Here is a 19,203-nt window from a genome sequence, read left to right as displayed (position 1 = left end):
ATAGGTATCCATGTGTCGGCACAGAAAATGAAGCAGGACGGCTGTTCAGAATTATTTCAAGTGTGCTTGTGAAGCCCATAGTGAAAACTCTCTCAATGTGAAAACCAAACCAGAACCCAGTGGGTGGCAGTCACTGTCCTGTCATTTCTGCTTCCACCACACAGACAGTAGACTTGTTGACACAGTGTATAAAGATGTTGACAAGGTATTGACTCCTGTGAGCAAAAGCTATGACAGGGATACCATTCTCACACGACGCCCCGGCAAAGACATACGGCAATACAAACACACAAAAGTCATTCAGCAAAGTGACATGAGTGATTGGGCACTTGGCGCTCTTCAGCTTTAGAGCAAATAATTAAGTGGTGTCTCTGTGTGTGCAGATAAAAAGGCATTAGAAATTCCTTTCTGTTTTCTGTTGCCTGATATTTTCAAGGGAGCAAAATAGTCTGTGTAGGCTCCTTAGTGAGAACGCTGTCTAAGATGAAAGATTTATGCATTTGCATGTGGCTCTGAACTAAGACATGACAAAAGTGCACTGCTGCTGTGCTGTGCCGAGCAGTGTGGGTGGACTGGGGATCCACTGCTGTGTTTCTCTCGCATCATTATTCTCTCCTTTTTTTTCTGCCTCTCACTCTTCAGCTCTGTGACTCCGGCGCTGTGGGGAGACCAACAAAGGAGGCTTACACTCCTTCGCTCACAAACATACATTAGCAGTGGCACATACACAGGATAATGTGCGTGGTTCCAGTCTTTAAATGCAATAAGGGGCAGTGAGATATGCCTGATGGAGCCACAACAGAACAACCTCTGCTTGCCAGTAAAAAGGTTTCGGAATTCAAAAGCGTAACAGGAAGAAGTATAGGAGGTGGAGAAGGTAGTGATCTTATTTTTGGCTCAGTTGAAATGAGCCGCTTTCTTTGTCAGTGGCACACTGAGGTAAATGTTTTCCAGAAGCTGAAACCCCCCTAAAAAAAAAAAAAAAAAAGTCAGCACAACCCCAGATGGTTATTGAGATTGGACAGCAGATTCTCAATCCCATGCACGAATCTGCACTTAGTTAAGGTCTCCTTGTAATTTTAGCACAGTGCAGGCGATTGCATATAAACTGTTACTTTAGTTCCACCTTAAAATCGGAGAGCTTCTCGCCTGCTGGAACTCTGCACTGCTGCCATAGCGACAGTGTTAAAGAAAGGCAGGCAGCTCTTTAGCCTTTAGCTCATGGACAGAAGTTTGTTTCCACATGTTTTTGTATATATAAGTAATTGTAGTAATTATTCTGAGAAACATCAATTTATTCCTCACGCTTATCAACAAAATATGCATAGGAACTTTTATTTGATCAAAATAATTTAAGGTTGTGATTTTGCCTGTTATATTTATAATCTGTTAAAGAATAATTCTGGTGAGGTTGTATATTTTTCTCAGAGAATTATTATAAACACATCAGCGCCACGTGTCATGTTTCTTAATTATGATAAGCATGGGCACTGTTGTTTATTTTGATCCTACATACACTGCTCTGCTACTGGAAATAATCATGAGCGCAGCAATTATGTTTTAATCTGCAGCTGAAAATAGTCCCAAAGACATGCATTATTTGATTATTTTTGAGTAACGTGCTAACAACTACAGTGCCCTGCTATTTTAGAAAATGACAGAACGATTTAAAAAAATGAAAGTTACGACTTGTTTCTAAAGATTTAAATCTTCAGTAGCAATGAATAGGTTTGGGGTAGCAGCGGTATATTGATTGATATTGTATATTGTTATCGTGGTATGAAAATTGAAGGTTTATCAAACAGTGTATGTTTGCTTATCTTTGATACTGAAAATAAAAAAACAACTGGATGAAAAAATGTCCTTATTTTGGTTATTTTCTTTTTACACATTCTTCCATTAAAAAATGGCGTTGAGTTTCAATTATAGTAGTAACATATTTGTAAAGAAAACCCCCCAACTTTTTTTCATTCCTTTAATGGTGATTCTGACTGATAACGATAACAGTTCTGTAATACATAGTTTCACACCAATGCAACTTGATGAGACGGTGTATCAGTTCTATGCAACAACTCTCCGTACTTCTGTTCTGATTTCCAGCCTTTTTGGCTTATTTAGTGGCTGAATATAATTTGTAGCTTCTTAAAATATGAATGAGGATAGTGGTAGTTCACAGCACTGCAACTTTTCTCTGCAACATTCTATAAAGATTGTCTTGTCATGAATCATTGGTCTGAACTGGGCCTTGATGACTAATGGGGACGACAGTTATTGAAATCAGTCCAGTATTGAGTGACAGCTACAGCGCGGCAGCCGCAGTCGCAAAACAGACTGCAGTATAACCATTTGTACACCATTCAGGTTCAGATTGTTATTCTACGTTTCTTACAACTTATGAAGAGGATTCCCCCGATGAGACCTTTTTGCTAAAGAGTTAGATCTTTCTGCCTAACCAGAAACAGCCTCAAAATTACTTTTGCCAAACCCATCACACTCCATTTGAATGAACAATAATTTCATTCCTGTAAAACACACTTCATTCAGAGTTGATAGAAACAAAATTAAACTCGCAAAAGCCATCTCGGTTCATCTTTCCAGTGTCGCAACCATCTCTGGCTCTTATTTGATTGAAATAAACCCTTAATTTACCATGTAAGATGTGAAAATATGCGGGCTCCATACACGCTAAAATTACTGTATTTATAATGGAGTGTGGTGGGTTGGTGGTGGGGATATGAGGGCTGTTTCAGGTCAAACAAAAAGGATCTTTCTCTTCAACAAAAAGGTCTGTCTCTGTAGGGATGCTTTCCATAAGTTGTCAGACACTTGTAATGATAATGTGAGCCTAGCAGGGATGAAAACAAACACTTTTAGTGGACATAAATTAATAATGCTGACATGCCCAAAGTGGTTACATTGCAGCCTGTTTTGCTGCTGCCAGCTGCAGCCCTATCGCTCAATACTGGACCAGCTTCTGTTGCTCCCATTCGTCACTTAGACACCAAAACATGGGAAGGTAGGGTCCAGGTTAAAAAAATACCAAAGTTATCCTTTAAATGCTGGTAGAAATGTCATAGGGTGGTTCCACACCTTTAAATCACTGCCCACAGCTTCGATTTTTTCAGCGATAGAAATAGGTCTGTGTAGTTGGTTGGAAAATAACCAAGCCAATCAACGCTTTGTAGGGGATTACTAATGGGGAAGTCTTCTTCCTGTGCCAGACAGAGTCAGACACATGTCCACATCTATGAAAAAAACAAAGCCACTGAAAAACAACAAGCGTGGATAACATCAACAAGGCAGATATGCCCTACAGATTGGTTAGGGCAAAACAAAATAACCCTCCTAAACTGAAAGTGGCTTACATGACATAAAATAAAATGGAAATTTAATCTTATTATAAGGCCAGAAATGTCAGTGTTCAAATTGCTCAGGTACTAATGACTAATGACACAAGAGATGTGCTGCAGGTGCAAGAAAAACAGCCTGATTTGAACTTGATTTGCTTCCTAGTTTGCTCTTTTTAAATACTATAAATGGTTATAAATGTGCTAACTTTTTGTAGCTAAAGATTTTTTCATTTATTAGCATACTATCTATAGTATGCCTATGTTACTTTATCCATTCAATCATTTAACCAGACAAGGAAGGAGTAAAAAAAATATAGAATGAAATGAACACTGGGATCTTTAGTGATTAGTTAGTACAATACATCTATCCCAGTAAAGTACCTTCCTTTTCCCACATATCTTATCAAACCCCACATATCATCATCATCATCATCACAGTGTGTAATACTTGACAAAAGAGACACAATGAGCTGGGTCCACCTCTTAAAGTAGGCCATTTTGAGACGGTTACGCTGATTCCTTACTTTAAACAGCTGAATCTTATCTAGAACATTCTGTGAAGACACAATGTACTTCAGAGGAGCCTCTAATGATCACTGGCTGACATACATGGCTGCGCATTTGTAATGACAAAGGTTTCTCTTGTTTTAAACTCATCTCCCATTCGGCTCTCTTCCTCCAATCACTTCTGCATTTCAGAGCAGTTGTCATTAATAGCTATTTGCCATTAATTGTTAAGTATCTTCCCCATCACTTTCTGTGCAGGGCTGAATAATGTAGAGGTTCAAGTAGTGGCAGACCCATAATAAATCATATTGGCTCAAAATATCACTCAGATCCAGAAAACGCTGTTGTGCTTTGAGCAATGAATAAAAATTGAATGAAAATTTATATTGTTGCCAGCCCACAAGAAACCGCATTATGGTGCATAAAACAGAGGAGGTGGTATTGACTTATTACCCATTTGCCTACTTTTTATAGTCTGAAACTGGGATGACTTTGGCTCTTATGTCTACAGTTTTGTTTTTCTCTAGATTGCTTTTTAAATTGACAGTGCAGATTGGTATGGACACAGCAGCTTCGAGTAAATACTTGGAGGATAAAGTTGTTCAACATTTTAAGAAATGCACTTATTATTGCTCTCATGCCAAGATAGATGAGACGACTCATGCCAGACCCGGGCCTGTCTGGGTCAGCTGTCGTTTGAGCTCAATGCCAACATTAAAGTGATGTTGTTGGCTTGCTAAAAAATGCATGTTTGAGGGAATTTGATGGATGTCTGCAAGTTTAAAGCAGTTCTTAGATATACTGTGTTTAACTGGAACTTGTAAGCTTTTGGTTTTGACATGGAGGTTATGTATACATTGTCCTGAACTTGGGAGCTCTCAGGAAATTTCCACCTACAAGTTTGTGACTACCACAACAGGGGGGCGTTCATATGGATTCTTATCATAAACACTGTAAACTCAACCCCATTTGAGGACAGCAATATTTTGGGATATACTTGCTTTGTTGCTGAGAGTTAGATGTCAAGATTGATACGCTAGGCGCTAGGAAACAGTTAGCTGAGCTTAACGTAAAGACTGGAAACAGTGGGAAGCTGCTAGCCTGATTCCCTTGAGCATTAAAAAAATCTGCTCACTAGCATATCTCTCAACCTCATTAACACATTTGGCCTTATTTAGTAATATGTGCGTAGAAATGTTCTCACTCTGCACATAAAACAAGTAAGCACACAAAATTATTGTCGGATTCATGGATGTGTGTGTACCAGCTGATTTTGTTCTTACTACTGTGCGTATGCTGGTGACTCAGAATCATTTTAAATTGACAGGTGCATGTCTGCTATCTACCTATTTCTCTAAAGGAAATATGTTTGCCTCGAGGTGTATCATGGAGAAAGTAGTTGTTTCTACGCACATATTGAGGCCATGACACACCAGTGTCGGGCCGTTGGTGAGTGTCTGCATACGCATTGTTTGTGAATAATTCTGTTCGTTTAATTTGTACAAAAATAACATTTGATAAGCCAACAATTAGCTGTTTTGTGGGGGCTTGTGTTGCATTGCTATTTGAGTGCATAAGTGCTTTTAAACTAAGAAGTATGGCAAGACACAGTGCACTATGAGTTCCAGTATGGTGTCCTCTCGGCTACATAGAAGAGGAAGTTTGCCATCTCTTTTCCAATGAAAGTAGCTAGCACTAGTTTCAGAAGTTGCTAAAAGTCACCAGATGATGTCATATTTTAACATTAATGATGTCGTAGTGCATTAATTGAAGCATTTAAACTTTGCTGAATTAGATTCAATAGAAAAATCCTCAATAAAATACTTGAGTGATATGAGAGCTCTGGTGCTTATACTGTAGTGCACCATGTCTTGCACTTCCAATCCAGAAAGCAAGAGTGTCAACGCAACCTTAGAAACTCAATACAACTTAACTCCCCTGACGACTGAAGTAGCATGCATGGGAATGAATTACAATAAAATACACATCTTTCACTAAATGTGTTGCTAATCCCTTTTTAGAATTGAATAGGATCTGAAAAGTCACCAAATCTAGTGATAAAGTGGCCAAGCTGACAACACTGAGTGAGGGGAGGGACCACTAAACTTGTGAAAATGGCAGCAGAAGAAGCTGCCTGGCAACAGCTCCTAGCTACAAAATACATACCCCCCGTAAAACCACAAGTTGTTTTCACGCACTGTAACATGTTAATTATTGAGCTTAAGAGGTGAGCCACGCTAGGTGTTTTCCCCTGTTTCCAGCCTTTGTGCTAAGCTAAGCTAACCAGCTGTGGTCTGTAGCGTTTTATTCAGCATACAGACATGCAATGGGAATCAATCCTCTCATCTAACTAGATAAGAAATAAGAAAACAAATAAGCATATATGCCAGAATGTTGAACTATTCCTTTAATTAATGTAGGAGGGTCAGTCGGCTCATTTAAACTAATTTGTTAAAAAACTTGTTGGACCTCATTATGTTGAGTTCATCAGTGTGTACACACTCGTTTAGTCAAGTATTTTATTCTAATCTACAGTTTATTCTATTAAAATGACCTTGAAAACTCTGCTTAAAGTTATAAAATAACCAATTTCACTTATCTTATCCTTGCAGTCTGTAAGCGTCTGATGACTTTTATGATGTGTCACTCACCGTTGAAGCTGGTGTTTCGTATGTACTTCAGCAGAGTCTTTCCCTCAGCAGACTCCATTTGTGGACAAACGCCAGGATGATCAGGACATAAGTCCCTCTGCATGTTGTGGAGAGCGTGGGCCATGGCGTACACCGCGTCAATCACAAACTGCACCTTCCCCTCCTGCTCGTACTTGGAGTCCATCCCGATGCGCTCTTGGCCTGAGGGAAGAAAAGGAAAGAGAAGGACTTATACACCACAAGCCGCTCAGCAGTCCCTATCATCCCCAGCTCCATTTTTATTCCTCCATTTTCCATTTGCTGCCAGTGACTTCAATTGTGATTTTGTAGGAATTACACCTAAAGGGACAATGTCGCATAGCGAATAAGGAGACACATTTAATTCCCAAGTGGAAAATATCAAGCTGAGCTGTGAGACAAAGTGTTTGTGACAAATACAGCAGGCTCAGATTGAATTACTGCGGTGTATTACAAAGTAATAGACCGCTAAGAACAGACCTCACTTGTCCCATCAGCAAGGTGATGAAGATCACCATGAACTTTAGCATCACCCACTTCTACAGTGGCTTCCTGCTCTTTCATATCCTCCTCCCAGTGCACTGCCCTTTCACTATGGGCTGCCGTAAAGGTTTTGCCTCATGCTGCTGATACTCTGCTTGAATACATAATGTACAGACTCTGCTGAATTTGTTTTTCTTACAAACTGAATTGGTTATTTTCTTTCTTAGTTTCAAAGAGTGAATGAAAATTATAACAACAAAAATACTACTTTTAATAACAATCATTATAATCATCATGATCATCATCATTATCATCACAATTTCAATGTTCAAGCTCCCAGTTGACAAAAATGCACCATCAAGGAAACAACTCTGAATACTAAAAGACAATTTTCTCCTCAATGAGAGCTGCTCATAGCTCATATGGAGAGCTCAGCAGAAGGGCAGATGATGTTAAAAGGACACATATAAGAATGTGGACTTGCATAAACTAAAGGAGGTCAAAAGCAATCTGTGCTGACATTTCAGGCCATTTCTCAGAACTTAACATACATTTCAGCCCACACAACCTTTTTGCTTTTCGGAGCTCTGCATAGGCTGCTAAATGGACAGTCTCTGAATGCAAATGCCTCCCGTTTGCGTTTAACATTCATAAATATCACCTCGCCTTGACGTCTAAAAAAAAAAGAGGATATGGAGACAGTTGTGGAGCCAGAGAAGATAAAAGACATTTACAGGCATTTTACAGAGGGTTGGTGGGGCTGACTGAGTGGACGTGCATCTTCTGTCTTTGACGCATGATAAAAGACGCCAAACAGGAGATTATAAAGGAAACAAAATCCTTCAACAAACAGTAATTTGTGTCACACTGCCATTACCGTCATCACATATGCAAGCAAGATTAATACAGCATCCCACATCACAGGCATCATCCTTGTAGATAATGAATGCAGTGCAATGCCTGTCACACCGTTGACAGGCAGAGTTTAGGTAACACAAGAATGCATCACTGTTAACAACACTGTCATTAATGCGACCACAAAGATGGTAATAAAGCAGAACAGGGGCATGAGCAGCATTCACTTAGCTCTCTGTCATTTTGCCTGTAATTTCCAACCTAAATAAAGTGTACTCTGGCTCTGTGCAGTTAGTACACACGGCACGACTGCTGAGCCGTCAAGGTGACTGGGTTAAGGGGGAAGAGAGGGAATATGGGATTTAAGAGTTACAGGACATTAGCCACAGGAGCAGACGGTCTGTAACTGTAGTATGACTAAGACATGTGGTGCATTATTATTCTAATAATAAACTCGGCCTGTCCTGCACCCGCTGGGAAGAAACACCTGGTGTTAGACTTTCTGGTTGCACAGTAGACAAGAGGGGTGAAATTAAAACCTCAACAGTCGATCTGCAGCTACTAATGCGAAAAAAAGGTCAAGTTCACATCAACCTGACAAGGCAGGGTGAAATTATGCGGCGTTTATTAGTGTAGTACAGAAATGTTCATGTCAAAAACTCATGTACCTGTGCATTTACGGCTCGTATCCTCTCTCTTCGAGGCACTGAGGAGCCTGCAGTCAAAGTTCTCCTCCCAGAACTCAGCAAACCACACGTTTCTGCGGTTGTTCTCGAGGGTGAGCCCAGTGAAGTATTCATCAAACCCTGGGAACAGAGGAAAGAGGAGAAGGGCTTAGTTCCGGACCAATTATCAACCTGGAGGAAATGAGGTGAAACTTGCTGCAGCGGTGGTGTGGTGGTGGCCGCTAGGTGTTAGAAGCACACCAGCAAGCACTACTTCATCAAAATTTGACCACTGTGGTTCCTCTTCCTCTCCAGCCCTATGGAACTTTAATCACCTCTTTCATCTAGGAAATTACATTAATTAAAAAACAGGATGCATAATAAATAACGCAGGGATTGTAAGTGGTGCCGCAGCCTGTTGCCTCGGGCTGCGAGGTCCTGCAGGTGCTGAACAGGTTTTCTTCTATTCATTAAATCAATGACTATAGAAATGGACTGAAGGCATGGTGTATTAGCCTAACAATCATTTCAACAGGGATTAGCGTGCCTGTATGACGCTTCAGAATCAGAATCAGCTTTATTCTGATAATGAATCATTAGCTCCAGGAGAGGTAATGTGCTGCACCAAAGGAAAAAAAGCCTGTATGCTACATTTTGTTCTCTTGTTTGTGCAACTTTACCACCCAATGTGGGTCAGAGAGCTAAGCTGGGACAAAACTTCACCACAAGATTCATGATGCTGTACTTTATATTATTCTCTTAACTTCTGTTTCACATTTTTATGTCGTGAGAATAATCTGAATTTCACATTTTAAAGTCTCTCTGTCTGTGTCTACATGCTCCGTTCTCTAGTCATATCAGATGAGTCGTGGGCAGAGGTGATAATGGCTAATCAGAGCTGGATGACTCAGCTGATTTTCTTTTCAAAAGACAATCAATGATGCATGGTGGATTAATAATATTCTTGCTGCCTTCAGAGTGTACATTTGTCCTGGCTAGACCTCCCCTAATTATGGGAAGCTTCATAAAACGCAGACTCTAAAATTTCCTCAATTGTAGTGATGAGTGGTTATTAGGATTGTGACACTGAACAGAACTTAAAATAGATGGTACATGCTGCTGTGAATATTCTATTTCTGTGGTGAACTTGTACATCATACAGTAAAGTTTCCTCCTTTTTCTTGTGGGTGAACTTTAATGGTTTTGTATGCAACATTCAGAGCATCAATGTAACAGCAAGCTATCTGCTATTTGCTACATACAGAGGGGTAATGGCATCCTGAGCAAAGAATGAAGTCACGCTCCCTCTGTGTGTGTAATAATTCCAAATTTCTCTGTACTTTGTTGTAGTAGCCGTGCCAACTGTGCGTGCATGTTAAAGCATGTGAGCCCCTATGTGTGTATCCCACTGGCTGGCTAATTGTCGCTGCACTGCACTGCGCTCACATGGCGGTTACCACTAATGATGCCACACATACCCACAGTGGTGGAACAGTGTTGGCACAGAAGCCTTTGGTCCCTCCCTATGTTAATATTGTTGGCTCTGTTCGCACTGTTGCTGTGTTCGCAATTTTTGCCCCGTTACCATCATTCGCTGCTAGCCCCCAGCATAGCTACCTCCACGTGCAGAGCCATGTGGAGACAATCCTGGCCCAGACTCTGAATCATGGGCCCATTTCACACCTGGTATTAACATGTGTCCCAGGTGATCAGATCACAAGTGGACAGCTCTAAGCACAGCCATGTTTGCACCCAATGTGTGAGATCCAATTGCTCAGACCACATTTGGAGAGTGACTGGGCCGAATATGGCCACAGGAGCCGCCTGCTCAGCTGACATCCTTGCTTATCCGACTCCCCTAAAGGATGAAAGTTCTCTGATGCTGCAGTGACACAGGTTAGACACAGTGCTTAAGAACCAACAGTTCAACCACTGACCGGTTACCACCAGCTAACAAAGCAGCAGCTGTTAAACAATCCCAGCAAACTAAGATCAACTCCATTCTGTAACGTTAGCCATGTGATGCTAACAATTAGCCTTGTGTGTGTGTGTGTGTGTGTGTGTGTGTAGGCGGGTGGACTGCCACCAACTGCCCCCTAGCACGGAGCTCACACTCCTGCAGCACTAGTCTGCAAATGGTGGTGAATGAAATGATGTAGGCCAGTGGTTCCCAACTGGTGGGTCGCGGTCCAAAAGTGGGTCACAGGTTCATTTTGAATGGACCACAAGTGACTCGCAAACATGTCAGCTTTGCAAAAAAAAACACACTCTATTTCTAAGTACAGTGAATTTACAGCACAAAGCTTTTACTCTGAAGCACTGTTTCCTGCTGTAGAGTGAGGGACTAAAAAAATACTTAACAGGGCCCGACAACATGGTCAAAGCCAAGTATGGCGCCGAAGGTATTAAACTGTGTGAGCCTAAACTAATGGACTAAGGAGAAATCTGGACCTCGTGGCTGGACTTGGGAACCACTAAGGAAGACCATGTGTTTATTTGCACATACAGTAGGGAAGTGCGATCTGATCACAAGTGGTCACTTGATACGCATGTAGAGACACATTCTGATGCCAGGTGTGAACAGACAGAGCTGTCAACTTGGGTTTGGATCACCCAAGACGCATGTTACAGACTGTTTATACCTGGTATTAACTTACAGTTTTAAAGAGATACCCACTCCTAAGCTCTTAAAAACAACTGATATTGGTGTCTATTTTGAGCTTAGTGACAGAAAATGTTAAAGATAAATGTTTAGAATTAAAAACCTAAGTCTTTTGTAAGACTCATTATTTTGGTTTTGTTTTTAAGACTATACAGCAGAGACTAGAGAATCCAACTTCCCCATAGACACACAGCTGGCTGAAATCAGAGACAAAGTGAATAAGTAAAACCAAGCTGATGAATATATCTGTGACAACGGCAAAAGGTGACACGGTCTAAATTTATTGGTTCCAGTATCTAATAAAATCTACAGAGTAGCCAATTTGTTCAAATTGACTTCAGTCTGGTCATGTACAACCCACGGCCAAATGCAACAACAAGGTCACACCTGTTCTCTGAGGATCGTCCAAAGTCATTGTGAGAAATGTAGAAACGGATGAGGCAGAGGGGAATGTGGGTGCACCAGGATGTATGTGTAATGTGAAAGGGGTCGTTTAAAGTGATGAACCCACAGAGAATTATCACCTGGCTCTGCAGTTCCTCTCAGCTCGGTCTTTTTTAGCATCTTGTAGTTCATTGTTTTGGTTTTACAGGCTGCATTGTTACTGGCACAGCAGACTGTTTTAACAGTGCCCCCATTAACATCTACCTGGTGAACATAGTGAGACAGCAATGCGGCAATGCAATGCTAATTTTTTTTACAGATATTTTTGTTGGTAGAGACCAAAAACAGAGCTTAAAGGAGACTGAATATTGAATCTGGCAGGTGAATGCTAATAGGTAGCTGTTTGCCCACACATTCACAGTATCTACATCTTTAACTTTATGAGGCAAAAACAGATTGTTATTTCTAAATCTCGTTGCACTGCCACCCAAAAAAACAATTATTACATGTTTAAAGCAGCTGTAATAAATACTACTTGACCCAAACCAGAGATAGGAGGAGAGAGTTAATATTGCAGGCGGCACGGTGATGTGGTGGTTAGCACTGTCGCCTCACAGCAAGAGGGTGCCCGGTTCGATCCCGGGTGTGGGAGCCCTTCTGTGTGGAGTTTGCATGTTCTCCCCGTGTCAGCGTGGGTTTTCTCCGGGTACTCCGGCTTCCTCCCACAGTCCAAAGACATGCAGATTGGGGATACGTTAATTGGTGACTCTAAATTGTCTGTAGGTGTGAATGTGAGTGTGAATGCAATAGTCTGGCGACCTCTCCAGGGTGTACCCCGCCTCTCACCCAATGTCAGCTGGGATAGGCTCCAGGTCCCTTGCGACCCTCAAGAGGATAAGCAGTTAGAAAATGGATGAATGGATGGATGGAGTTAATATTGGACTTACATTCATCTACTGGCCAAAAACATGACTCCAAATATATCATAATGTTGCTTTGTCACTAATGATGTGTAGGTTTGACTTAAAGGGACAGTTCAGTCCAAAATAAAAATAATAATTAAAAAAAAAAAAAGCACATTTTTCCTCTTTCCTGTAGAGCTATTCATCAGTCTAGACTTTTTTTTGTGCGAGTTGCTGAGTGTTGGAGATATCAGCCGTAGGAATGTTTGCCTTCTCTTGAAAATAATGAAACTTGATGGCACTCAGCATGTGGTGCTCAAAGCACAAAATAAAAAATCAAAAACATTTGAAAAACTCAACAGCAATGTCTCATTTCAGAAATCATGACTCAGGTACTCAAGATAATCAACCAACCTTGAAACTACTTTCTTTCTACTAAACTACACCTGCCAACTGTATCAAATCACAGGGGGAAGCATACATCTACTCATGGATGAGAGGCTCATGCTCGTGACAGCACAAGATCTAAACATTAATGGCGTCCTCCTGGCTAAGCTGTAACATTAGCTAGCTCAGTGGTGCTAGGCCAGCTAGCTTTGTATGCACTCTTCCTTCTGCACAGTGATACGGCTGGCAGGTGTAGTTCAGTAGAAAGAAAATAGTTCCTACATGAAACTGCTCACAACAAGGTCTGTGGATTATCTTGAGTACATGGATCATGATTTTTGGAAAGAGACATTGCTCTTGAGTTTTTCTGTATCTTCTTTTTTTTTTTAGCCTTGCGCACCTCAAGCCAAGTGCCATCTAGTTCAATTATTTTCAGGAGCAGGCAGACATCTCTATGACGGATGTCTCCATCACTCAGGGACTCACACCAAAACAATCTAGATTGATAAATAGCACTATGGGGAGGAGAAAAAAAATGTATCTTTGAATTTGGTGTGATCTGTCCCTTTAAAAGGTGACACCATGTCAGTGTTGTGTTCACAGCTTGTTTTACACAAAAACAATTATTGCAGGTTTTGTCACAGACATTTTGAATCTGGAATACTATAAAAAGCAATTACTCCAAACAAAACAGCACAATGGAAAAATAAAAAATGCAATACAGTAACACAGCATGTGGTGAAGCGCGCAGTGGGAGTCTCTGTGTGTGCACGACACGTACCTGCAATGGAGGAGCGTTTGGGCAGTATGGTGACTGCTCCCACCGCCACATCCTCGAGCTGGTGGATCGGGCTGCTCTTGGCCCCCCAGCTGTCAGATCCAATCCACAGGAAATGGCCCACCTGATTGGCCCTCTTGGTGGCATTGAGAACTCCCCTGCAAGGACACCGGCATGCGAATTAGGAGAGAGCACAGGAGGTGCGTGCAATCTAATATCTATTACACAAAGGCACAGCTAGCTTTAAGTTGAACTGTGTGGACATTACAGCTCTGCCATGTACAGTTCTGCAGTTTATCTCATTAAAAGTGAGAGGGAAAGGAGGGGAGCGATTGTTATTGTGTGGTCTGGAGAACAAAGATGTTATTTTTGTCTTGTTTAAAGAGAAACACAGAGAGTTACAGTTATTAATCTCCATGTCTCCCACTCATCTTTTACATTTGCCCTAGCATTCATTCTGAATTTACAGATACTAAATGTTTCATTCTGTGTTTCTTTACATAAATATTTCCCATGGGGCATTGTAAATGAAACAATATCTCTGTGTTGCTTTGTTGTGATCTGTATTCCCACTTCTCCTCCGAGGCACGATTGTGTTTGTGTTGTTGGAGGTATGTTTGTGTAGCAGACATCCTGTACGCATGGCAAATCTGTGCCTCTAGCTTGTCTTCAGGAGCTACTACTCAGAGATTAAAGACCTCAACATGGCAAGCCATCAATGTGCCTAAACAACATGGGTGAAGCCAGGATGCGCGACACTCCTCACCGTATGTCTTCTTCACTGGCAAAGATGATGACTGCCCGCGAGTGGTGCGTTTCCAGCAGCTGTTGGATGGCTTTGTCATAATCTTCCAGCTTGGGGTTGTGGGGAATTTTCAAAGATTGGGCGATGCAGATTCCACCTTTTTTAATGGGAGAAGAGTAAAGAAATGATAAGGCCTCTGAGATGAGCTCACTAACTCACTCTTACACACAGAAGTATGTACACTCACACAGAAAAGCCTGGGGTCTCAATAGCTGCTTTTTTTCTCCTATGGAAATCTCACCCATATAGAAATGAGAAAACATCTGAACACGGTGAGTTTTTGCTGATGCTGTCATGCCTACTATATAAGCTAAATGATTGTCTTACTGTGTATACATTTACATTTTGGGAATGATCTGAAAACCACAGCGGCATGCAATATAACAGTCAAACTGCAACTCCCAACTGAGCGCCACAATCATTTCACAGAGTGAGAAAGAGTTATAAACATATCTGCTATAACAAATCCAATAATCCACACCAACAGGGACATAAAGCTACAGATTTCACATATGGATTTGAGAAAATCCAACAGCTTGCCATTGACTTTTCATTTAAAGTCGTTATCAAACATCTCTTGTTGGACCCTGAACCAATCAGATAGCACAGCCGGCAATAACAAACAAAGAGGATATTAATACTGACAATAAATCATTCCCAGACAGGTCACCGCTAATGAGTTTGTACAGGACAAAAGGTGCTGATTGCTTCCGTGAGTTGCTAAACAGCTGCTACATACTGTATCTGGCATAGTATATTAACACAATAGGCTTTTAGCAGTTTGCAAAGTATTGTTGTCTTCGGGGGTTTTATTCAACACCTCATTAACGGGTGGAGAAGCAAATTTATATCTTTCATAAAAAAAAATAAAAAAAATAATAAGGAGTTTTGCTTCGCTCTGGCATGGTAATTACAGATGCCGAGGACAAGCTAACCTTTGAGGCACTTTGGATAAACAGATAATATGATCACCTGTGTGAGGAACTTCTGTAGGCCTAGATGTGAAGCAGCGGTGTCTTGAGTCAACAGCAAAACTCTACCCAAACCAATTAAAATTTCCTCCACTCAAGCATTTTAATAGCCTACCCAATAACCTTTCAGTGTGAGTTTCCCTGAGTAGACAGAGGAATGGAAGGAATCTCCTAATTGCCAGTCTCCTCAGGCTCATTACTTTGATATAAACAGCTTTTAGCTGGCAGATCACACATCTCCAGTCACAGTTTACTGTGGCATTTTTAAAGGCAGAAGATAGAAAAATGACAAATGCTGAACTCTTCATAACTATCCATTTCTCAAGTATCAGCAGGCAGATTTGAGGATATTTCTTGCTGCGAGAAAACATTTTGTATGTGCCAACAGACCTCTGGGATGGCTGCTGTTATCCTCCCTAAGTGGACTAAACATAAAAATGGAGATCCCACAAATGGCCTAGCTGTTGCTTAAGGGTTTGTGGTATCCTGTTAAAGTGAAACGTGCTTTGGTGTCATTTGTGCGGAGCAGCAAGCGTTGTAGGTCTCCAAGGGACGACACTCACACTCTGTTTTAGCACAGAGATTTCAGTTGATTTCAGCAAGAAAGCCTAAAGTGCAACATCGCACTTCTAGGTTTCTGTTTTAGGAAACTCCAGCACTGTATAATGTCTGACTCTGGCGTATTAGTGGCACCTTTCAGTTTCAGGGTTGTAAGTCTGCAGGTAGGTAGGCCAATCACACGCGCATTAATTCCTGAGAGGGGGAAAAAAAAAGCTTTTTTTCCCCATTGAGAACTTAAATCTCATGAAAATGCATTAACTCCATGACAAAAAAACCCTGTGGGCTCGTGTGAAGACTTATAATGGTATAACAGTCTTGAGCAGAGATATATTATAGGTCACAACAGTCAATAATACAGACAGAGACCACAGGAGCCACTGATGAAGATAAGAAGCATTTGGAGCAGATCCCATCTTCAGAGAGAGAGAGAGCAAAGAGCTGAACACGCTGCGGGCTTAAGGCTGCCCTAAAGGCTGCGGACTTGCGGTCGTGCAGCGGTGGCTAAATTATTGAACGCCTGCGGAATATCTCATCTGCCAGTCAGTCAGATGGTCAGTTAGTCAGTCATTCAGTTAGTCAGGCATGATGGAAATGCAAGTATCGTATCTGCACTTCCAGAGTGCTGTGCTGTGGGTCGGAACGCTGTCACCTGTCACTGGAAGGCACTGTGTGGACTTGAAAGAGTCCTCAACTCAAACAGCAGGTATAAAGAAGACCTGCATGTCTGTCTTAGCTGGAGATGTGTGATGTGAGACAGATAAGTGTCAGGCTCTTGGAGAGGAGAGTGTTTTACTCCACCTCGTTTTCCAAGAAATAGGATTGTATAGTAATACTGTACTTTCCGGCTTCCACTTAAGGCGCCAGTATATGTCTTCAGAACTGCTTATCAGATGGTCAGACAGCTTTGGAAACCCTCCCCCACACCTTTGTGACGTCAGGTTAACATCGGCGGAAAGGTGTGTGGTAACTCTCTGAAACAGACAATTCCATATTCACACCCACTTCACGCAGTGATTGGCCAGCTGGGTGGAGGAGAAGAAGGTCAGGTTTTCTTTTAGTTTGTTACACAACTATTTCTGGCACCTTTCATGTGTACAACCTACACACCAGCACTATGAATATTTTCCAGGGGAGGCTGTCTGAAAATGTGCACCTTTATACCTATATTTAAATGACTCGGAACAGCCATAAGCACCTTTGCCTTTCAGCGTGGTCGCACCACAAGTCGTACAAACTAGGTTGTTTCAAGCAAAACCGGATGTCAAAAAGTTTAAGTCCACCTTCAGACATGTTTTTATGTTTATGAAATTTTTCATACTTACTTACATATTGTTTAAAATGGTTTTCCCACATAATAGTTCTCTGAAAAGGGACTACTCTTTCTCCATCAATGAGAAATTCTGGATTTGGCCCAAGCTACAGAAACAGTGGCGAGCTTTGAAGCCAATTTTACATAGTGGCCAAACGTGGAATTGCAACTTCAGGGTGTGTTACATGATGACATGGGACCCGAAACAGCTTTTTCCCATAGATTTAAATTACTACAGAGATGTCTGTAAATCAGTGGATACTTTTTTTGAGCGTTACAACCCCCCACAAAATGACTCGTTACACTAGCGGGATTTGATCCATTCAATCTAATAACGTTTCAGAAGTCTATCAGAGCAGCAATATTAAGTCGATTTATACCCTTTCAAGTTGGCAGAGGGATAAACTGCAAGATAGCTTCTTAGCCATTGTAAGTCTCTAGTGCGCCTGCTCTATAGGCCCCTCGATGTGGAAGATCCAGGTAATTTTATACTGCGTAAATCAAGCTTTTTTGGCTTCATGTACCACTGAGCAACTTTCATAGGAATTAATAGGGCCCTGCATCCAATGCTGTAACCATCTCTCCTAATACATCCATGATTTGGCCTCCACACTGCTGCTTGCATGTGCATCAAGATGATCCAGCTGTACATGTTTGAGCCTCAGTCAGATCCAGACTCAGATGAGGAGTCTGTTGGCGACTTATCAGAACTGTAAGTGTAGTTAGCGCTGGTTTATGTTGTTTGTTAGCTTGTAGGCTAACTTGCAGTGGCTGACAGAGTTAATGGCTGTGAAACATACAATAATATCTGTTACGATGGGGGTAACTGGTAGATAGTGGAAGGAAGCCCCACGGTCCAGTTTACGTCCAAAAACTGCACACTCTACCATGTCTGCTGTCAAATCTTTCACTATGCTAATGCTAACCCTGCTTTTTGTACCTCTGCACTGGAGGTTTCTGGTTTCCTTGCGGTGTTGTGTCAAAGTCTGTTTACCTATCAATATGTGTTTCCCATATTAGACAGTGATTGGCTTTCGTATTAGTGATGCATCTAGCTTGTCCGCCATACGTTTGAATGTTAGATTTTTGCAAAATGTACAGACATCGCCCCCCATCGATGTGAAAACACCTCTCTAGTGACGAACTTTGCTCACATACAAGTCAGTATAGTCAGGCTCCGACATTTACGGGGACATAAACATAAGGACACACACACATTTTTGAGTGGAGGTAGACTTAAAATATCTGCTTACATTGAAAGCGAGTTTGTGACACTGACATTTTTAGCTGCACTTTATTCATTTACCTATGATCCTGCAACATAATGTCAAACTATATATGCACCGTGAACCCCGACCCTCTGCTCCACATTTGATTAATATATCAAAGGCAACTAAATGATCACGATGGCTAAATTCATCAGGCCCTTGGAAAGTTCTCTGCTTATCTGTCTGAGTGCCATAGGTCATGCACTGCATTAACTGCTTCAATTATTCATCCTCAATGCCCTCGGTTCTGAAAATGCACTCCAGGGCGAGGAATCCAGCTTCGCCATTTTGCTTAGTGAAATACAAATCCTTTTAAATTAGAGGCTCTTGATGGATTCGACCCCCCGCCCGCCTACTGAACACCCTCCAAACCCAAACCTCCAGGGGATCCATAATGCTGCAATTATATTTATCACCTCGGCAGTCAAAAGGCAGACCCTCTCTCTCCAGTCTCCCTGCCTGAACACGTGGGAGCACATCAAAATGGGCTGACATGCGGCTGACATTCATATTCTACATCTGTGTGCCCTTCCACTGCCGGTCTGGGACTTGGCAATGCCGAAGGGTCATGGAGAAGTATCGTGCTCTATTTTACGGTGTTTGGAGATGCATCAGGCATCCTCCCCAGTCCTCCCCGACTGCTAAAT

The 19,203-nt window shown here is 41.6% G+C and overlaps 1 protein-coding gene across 2 annotated transcripts in view; it reads right to left on the bottom strand.

Moving 5' to 3' along the window:
* LOC125892137 (metabotropic glutamate receptor 7-like) overlaps nt 1–19,203 on the bottom strand; it is a 100,568-nt gene that overhangs the window by 37,509 nt on the left and 43,856 nt on the right. For both annotated transcript variants that reach the window (XM_049581926.1, XM_049581927.1), the window contains exons 3-6: nt 14,409–14,544; nt 13,646–13,800; nt 8,533–8,670; nt 6,509–6,709 (exon numbers count right to left, since the gene is read on the bottom strand). In XM_049581926.1, coding sequence (XP_049437883.1) covers nt 6,509–6,709; nt 8,533–8,670; nt 13,646–13,800; nt 14,409–14,544 — 630 coding nt within the window. The remainder of the gene's footprint in view (nt 1–6,508; nt 6,710–8,532; nt 8,671–13,645; nt 13,801–14,408; nt 14,545–19,203) is intronic.

This window comes from Epinephelus fuscoguttatus, linkage group LG7 (genome assembly GCF_011397635.1).
Source record: "Epinephelus fuscoguttatus linkage group LG7, E.fuscoguttatus.final_Chr_v1".
In the NCBI taxonomy this organism is placed as follows: Eukaryota; Metazoa; Chordata; class Actinopteri; order Perciformes; family Serranidae; genus Epinephelus; species Epinephelus fuscoguttatus.
Note: the sequence above shows the minus strand (reverse complement) of the source record. Positions and strands in the feature narration are given on the sequence as shown.